This window comes from Musca autumnalis, unplaced genomic scaffold (assembly GCF_047663935.1).
Source record: "Musca autumnalis isolate F117 unplaced genomic scaffold, ASM4766393v1 scaffold_5, whole genome shotgun sequence".
NCBI classification, from domain to species: Eukaryota; Metazoa; Arthropoda; class Insecta; order Diptera; family Muscidae; genus Musca; species Musca autumnalis.
In genome coordinates this window covers 143,680,810-143,687,171 of record NW_027412088.1, presented here as the reverse complement: position 1 = coordinate 143,687,171, position 6,362 = coordinate 143,680,810, and the positions used below count along the sequence as shown (strand labels likewise).

General features: G+C 37.7%; 1 protein-coding gene across 1 annotated transcript; it reads right to left on the bottom strand.

Annotated features, from left to right (window-relative positions):
- Window positions 1–320: 320 nt before the first annotated feature.
- kappaB-Ras (NFKB inhibitor interacting Ras like 1) lies at window positions 321–2,664 on the bottom strand. The gene is made up of 2 exons (XM_073957997.1): window positions 2,438–2,664; window positions 321–1,076 (listed from the first exon to the last, which is right to left on the bottom strand). Exons 1-2 carry the CDS (start codon window positions 2,549–2,551, stop codon window positions 540–542), a joined length of 651 nt encoding a protein of 216 aa, XP_073814098.1. The 5' UTR covers window positions 2,552–2,664; the 3' UTR covers window positions 321–539.
- Window positions 2,665–6,362: the final 3,698 nt, after the last annotated feature.

Here is a 6,362-nt window from a genome sequence, read left to right as displayed (position 1 = left end):
CAAAATACAAATTGGTACCAAATTTAGTACACTTTAGTACTTTTCGTACACTTATAGTTCGAATTTCCAAAAACCCTTTAGCACATCTTTCCTACACTCCATCAGTGACCTTCATTCCAAATTGCAAAGTTCTAGCTGTACCGGTTCGCCAAATACAAACGGTACCATATTTAGTACCTTTTAGTACATTTCGTACCTTTCCAGTTCGAATTTCCAAAAACCCAGCCTTATCTGACCCCTTCGGACCAAGAGTGATCCACACCCAAAATTTCAGGATTTTAGCTTCAGCCGTTTCGTCTGGGCGTTGATGAATCAATCAGTCAGTCAGTGAGTCAATCACTTTACTCTTTTATTAATATAGATATGTATATGAATGTACATTTGTAGAGATTTAATACTTTAAAAATCATTATCATAATAACTTAAAATCTAATAATTTAATGATATATAATGTTACATATCTTTCTGGATGTGTATGTATGTCGTCGTGTATGTTAATGATGCATATCAGTAGTCCTGGAAGCTTGTCCTTTTCATCCTTATGCTTCAGTTTTTTGTGTTTTCTGCATTACCTGCCGAAGTTGTGGAAACGTTGATTTGGTTTGTGGAGGATGCAATCTTGCACAGAGATTTATAAAGGGTTCGTACAGTGATGGCCTTTCCATGGCATTTACAGTATAATGTTTGATACGTTCACGCGAACACCAGTCATTGGCACGTTTTAGTATGGACTCGACTGGATCGGCTAGATTGTTTTGTGCTTGAGCTGGCTGTGTGGGAGATGGTGGAGTATCTTTGCGCTTCGAACGCATATTGGCCAATACAATTATGGGTACTTCTTTCTTTTCCTTATTCTTGTCAATGTCCACTTTTATTTCACCCACCATATCTAAGCTTTGAGGATCTGTGGGATCATAGACGAGTACATAGCCATCTGGAAAAAACAAATAGTGCCGAGGTAGTTGTTCTCTACTTCGAAGACCAGCTGAATCATAGATTCGTAGTGTTTCCCTTGGACCACCACGTCCCGTGTCTACACTGGCCACATAAATATCTTCAAGTGTTGGGTGCATTTCCTAAACAGAAAGAAACTTGTGGTATTTACTATTTTCAGCATAAGTTGAATATAGAATGGATTCGGATCAATGATAAAAAAAATTTCGGTTTGAAGGAAAAATTTGTTCGTGTAAGCCGAGATTTGTTCCTGTCCATAGGAGAAAGTCTTAAATCCCACCGAAGGCCGGCAATTTAGAGAAAAATTTATAATTTAAAATAAAATGTTCCTATTCCCGAAATTATCTATATATGAAAAAATTTCGATTTAAACTAAACATATCGTCAAAGCCTAGGGATTTTTTGAACTTTCGGAGCCTGCCTATATACAGTTAGTCAACTTAATTGTTGCAAAACCAAAATTATTACAAAATTTTAAATAAAACACCATTTTATTAGTATAAATAAATATCATTATTAATACTTTTGTTAACACCTGTTTATTAATAAAATAAAACAAAAAAGTAGCAAAATTTCACTACAAAATTTCTTAAAATTGACAAAAATGAGAATAAGTCATTATTTGTACTGTCAACTAAAGAATTGCAAAATTCACAACTTTTCAAACTTTCGCGGTATTTTTCGAAAAGTTGGTTCTAATATTTCGTATAGCCACCTTGGGCATCAATAATAGCTTGTAAACGACTCTGAATTTAATAAATAAGTTTCGGAATGTCATATTTCAATGGTATTTTTTGTCATTCGTCTTTAATGCATTTTATTTAGTCCCTCATGTTAGTGGTCGACATACATATTCCCGTCTTTTTTCTTCAGGCGTACCCATGAATTGTCGATGGGGTTAATATCTAGACTTTGGAACGGGGTGTCAATGACTTTGGTACAGTTGTATAACAACCAAGTCCTACATAAATTAGACTTAGGCTTAGGGTCGTTGTCTTGGTAGAGCTTATATTGCGATTTGTTTGAATTTTCAGGGCCAACAGGCCTAAATTTCTTGACGCTGTTGGTCAAATCATTTTTTAATAAACCTTCTCTGTCATTGTTTCCTCCAAAATCTGGATGTTACCAACGTCACCATACCATAACTGAAAGTTGCCCGAACTTTACGGTATGTATTTTTTTGTTTTCCATTGCTTTAGGCGGTTTTTGCAATACTTTTTGAGGTCCATCGTTATAGTACAACATAATACTAAAGATGGGGTGAAAAGTTGTCAGTAACAAGTCTGAATAGTTTCTATATACTGTGCTGGGAGGGCAATGGCTTTTACCTAGTCACTCGTGATAAATGCTTGTTATTATGTAGCACTTTTCTGACTTTTCCATGTGACACACATACTCCAAAATCTTTTTTAAATAAAAAAGCAACGCAGTCCATACATTCAGCCTGCTCCCTTTTTTCAATTTTTTCTGTATTTTTACTTACACTCTCCAAAGTAATATTTCCATAGATTAGTTGTTCCAGCAATGCTGTCTTGCCCACTCCTTTCGCTCCACAAACTAAAACTTTGCTAACTTTTCCAATTTTTGCCGTTAACATTTTTACCTTTTTTGTCTATTTGTCATAAATTGCCATGTAGAAAGTTAATTATTTTTATTTTCTAATGTGAGTGTGTGTGTCAGCAATTTTGTTTACACTAATGGCCAGCTGATTCATTGTGATTTTTGTGCAGTGTTGGTAAGTGCGCGATACCTGCTACCATTTCAAGGTAAACGGACTAATAAGAAGAAGCATTTACATTTTATACATAAGGGTGATCACATGTTATTATAATAAATATTTCATAAATACTGTCAGACCTCGATTATCCGTTACTAGGCGTTTACACAAGACAGTCTGTCTGCAAATACAACTCTGATTTACTAACACATACATACATTTGTCGGCTGTCTCCCAGCTGTCCATCATTTTTTCACAGACAGTAGGGAAGACAAATTTTTGGCATTTTTGTACAAATAAGTGAGATAATAATTGAAATGTGTTAAAAACAAAAAAACATGAACAAAAACAAAACACGTGAACGGAAAACAAAAAGAAATCGACGATTTTCATTCATAATTTTACAACTGTTTTTGTAGTTGTCTGGACGCCTACGTCACACAGGCAAATTTTGGGTTTTTGACAATCAATACATGTAGTCAACTGTCCTGTCTTGTGTAAACGCAGGGTTATAGTCGGGACCGGAGGCATTACGGATAATCGATTTTCCCGGATAATGGAGGCATTGTTTTTATGCAGTTTTTGAACATATTTTCAAGTAAAAATGGCAAAGTATTGTACAATAATAATAAGCTCTGCTATTTTTATTATATTTGTTAAGTAAATCCACAAAATGTAGAAGGATACATAATATCATCTTCATCAGATTCATCTAAATTGACTTTGTCCCATGATTTTTCTGATACCATAAATACAAAAATTGTTTAATAGGGGGGATTTTCCAGTTTTCTTGTGTTTACCCTTTGTTTGCTTAATCAAATTAATTAGAACGTGTGCTTTTACTCCCGGATATGTTAGGTTCACTCGGAGACCTTATGGTCCATTGTGTTCATCCTGTAGGGGGTTTGAAAGAGAAGAAATGTATATTACATGGAAAAGAAGAATAGATATCAAAGAAAGAGTTAAACAAGGTAATGGAGTAAAAGAGTATTAATGGTAGAGAAGTCATTGAAAAGGATGTTTTAGATATAAGAGCTAGAGAGGAGAGTTTGCAACGCTAAGGCGCATTGGTTGATTCTCATTGAAGCAATTTTAAACCTTTGGCCAAAAGAAGCAGTTTCGTCGGCTCGACTTTGCAGAACGTTGTCAGAGATGTTGTGGTGTGTTCACCCACCACCCACCATTCGAAGTCTCCTGGTCATGAGCACTGGACAATTCTTCATCTTCGCATAATCTGCAGTAGTCGGTAGTGTCGTCTCTATCCCATCTGCAGGTCAGAGATCTAACCTGCAGTGTCCTGTGATTGTTCCAACCATTAATTTTAGATCGGATTTCTTCATGGAGAGAAGGGATATAGTTCGTCGCTGAGATAGGTTGGGCCAGATTGCCTTTGATACCTTGCAACCGGGTTCATTGTTCCAAATCTGACCAGCCTTGTCCCGGTAAACTTGTTCTAGCTGCCGCATGAAATGACACAAGGGTGGCTTGATAGAGTTGTCGATTTCAATTTCGGTTGGCTCCGCTACGTGTCAGCTCATCCGTGTCTAATTGTCATCTCATTGCCTTCGATATTGCAGTGACCCGGGACCCAGCATAAGGTAACGATTGATTTTAGGTCTTCCAGAGCTTTCCTGCAGTCCAAGACCGCAGCAGACTTGATTGAGTGGGATTTAAGCGATTTAAGGGCCGCCTGACTAACCACGTAGATAGTCACCGATCCAGTTATGTCCCCTTTTTTTATTGCTTATCAACTCTGCTGCTTTCTTAACTGCAAAGATTTCGGCCTGGAAGACACTAGAATGCTCGTATGAGAGCCGTGAATTGAGGGTATCGCTGTAGACGCCTGCTCCTGTTCCCGTTTCCATCTTGGAACCGTCGGTATAAACCTCTATACCGAGTAGAGGTGGGGAATTGTGGGTCCAGGCCTCCATGTGGGGTATTCGTACATCAATCTCGTCGAAGTGTAACTGTGGTGATATGTTATCACTGATTACCTCCGATCCCAGTTGAAATGCGGATCGTCGTAGGATAAAGGCATAACCATAATCAGTGTTGCGCCATGAGTTTGTCTCTTTGAGACGGAGAGCACACTTGGCTGCCAACTCTTGTACTACAAGATTCAACGGGTGAAGATCAAGTAGGACGTTGAGTGCTGCCTGTGGAGTGCTTTTCATAGTACCGGTAATTCACAGTGATGCCGCTCTTTGAACAGTGTTTAGCTTATGAAGAAGCGTCGTCTTGTTCAAAGCATTCCACCATACCAGAGAACCATAGGTAAGGATTGGGCGTACTATGGTCCTAAAAATCCAATGGATGACCTGTGGTTTCAGTCCCCAGCTCTTACCTATGGAGTTCTTGCAAGGATAGAGTGCTATTAGATTATGATTGTAATTAATATTCCTTTGTAGGCAATTTTATTTTCCAAAAAATTACTATGACTATGGAAAGTCCTGTATTAACCAAACTTGTCCTATATTGTCCTAGTCTTTAACGGCGTTGCCCTGATAGAGGTAAAAATCAGGTCATACAAGAAATTTTTTTCCAGAAATTATGTAAACTTTTCTATATATTAACGATTTTGGTGCTCTAGATGAAATTTTTTCTAGTTCGTCTGCTTGACACTTAAGTTCTAGTACTTTATGGCCACAATATTGCTGAAGACTGCAAAATAAAATTGTTATTAGTTTCAGATATAAAGCCCGGATCAATGGAAAAAAGGGTCGTTTTAGCTCGATATAGATGAGGCCATAAAATCCAAACCTGATCTAAAAACACGAAACCCAACTAGGGGTTTTGTAGTCTCAATGTATGTACTTTAAGAAAATACCCACTAGAAGTTGTTTGCATTTTCAGTGTTGCACAGTGTAATAACTAATTATGTATCTCTAAAGCCACACGCTGAAACTTTCATACGAAACTTTCCCATTATTTTGGCCATCTTAGGTCGAGTTTCCCAATACAGTAATTTCATAAAATTACTTTAGTATGGAACTCGATCTATAAACGCCAAAATAATGGGAAAGTTTCGTATGAAAGTTTCAGCGTGTGGCTTGAGAGTATGTAATCGCCAAACTAACACTCACATACTCTAAAGGCAAATTTACCTAGGTGGGTGAATCAGAAATCTACCAAAACACACACGCTTACTTACCTTATTAAGGAAAAGGGAGCGCTTCGGAAACAGCGCGGAATTCATCATTGTAGAAAGCGGTATTAAAGCCATGAAATAATTTACTGGTTCCAATTTCGAGAAAATTTTCTGCCCTTTCCTTAAGAATGGGTCTTAGGAAGCACCCTATCCTTTGGAAAGGGTCTTAAGAAGCACCATTTTCTTTGGAAAGGGTCTTAGGAAGCACCCTTTCCTTTGGAAAGGGTCTTAAGAAGCACTCTTTCCATTGAAAAGGATCTTAAGAAGCACCCTTTCCTTTCGAAAGGGTCTTAAGAGACACTCCATCCAGTGTATAATCGGGTTCAGTTCTGAACTCTTCCCAATCGAATTCTTAGACGAATAGAGTTCGTTTAATTCTGTCTTGGTCTGCTCCTCAAAGCTTGGCGAACTCTCTGTTTCACTCTACGGGAAAGGATCTTAAGAAGCACCCTTTCCATTGAAAAGAATCTTAAGAAGCACCCTTTCCTTTGGAAAGTATCTTAAGAAGCACCCTTTCCTTTGGAAAGGATCTTAGGAAGCACC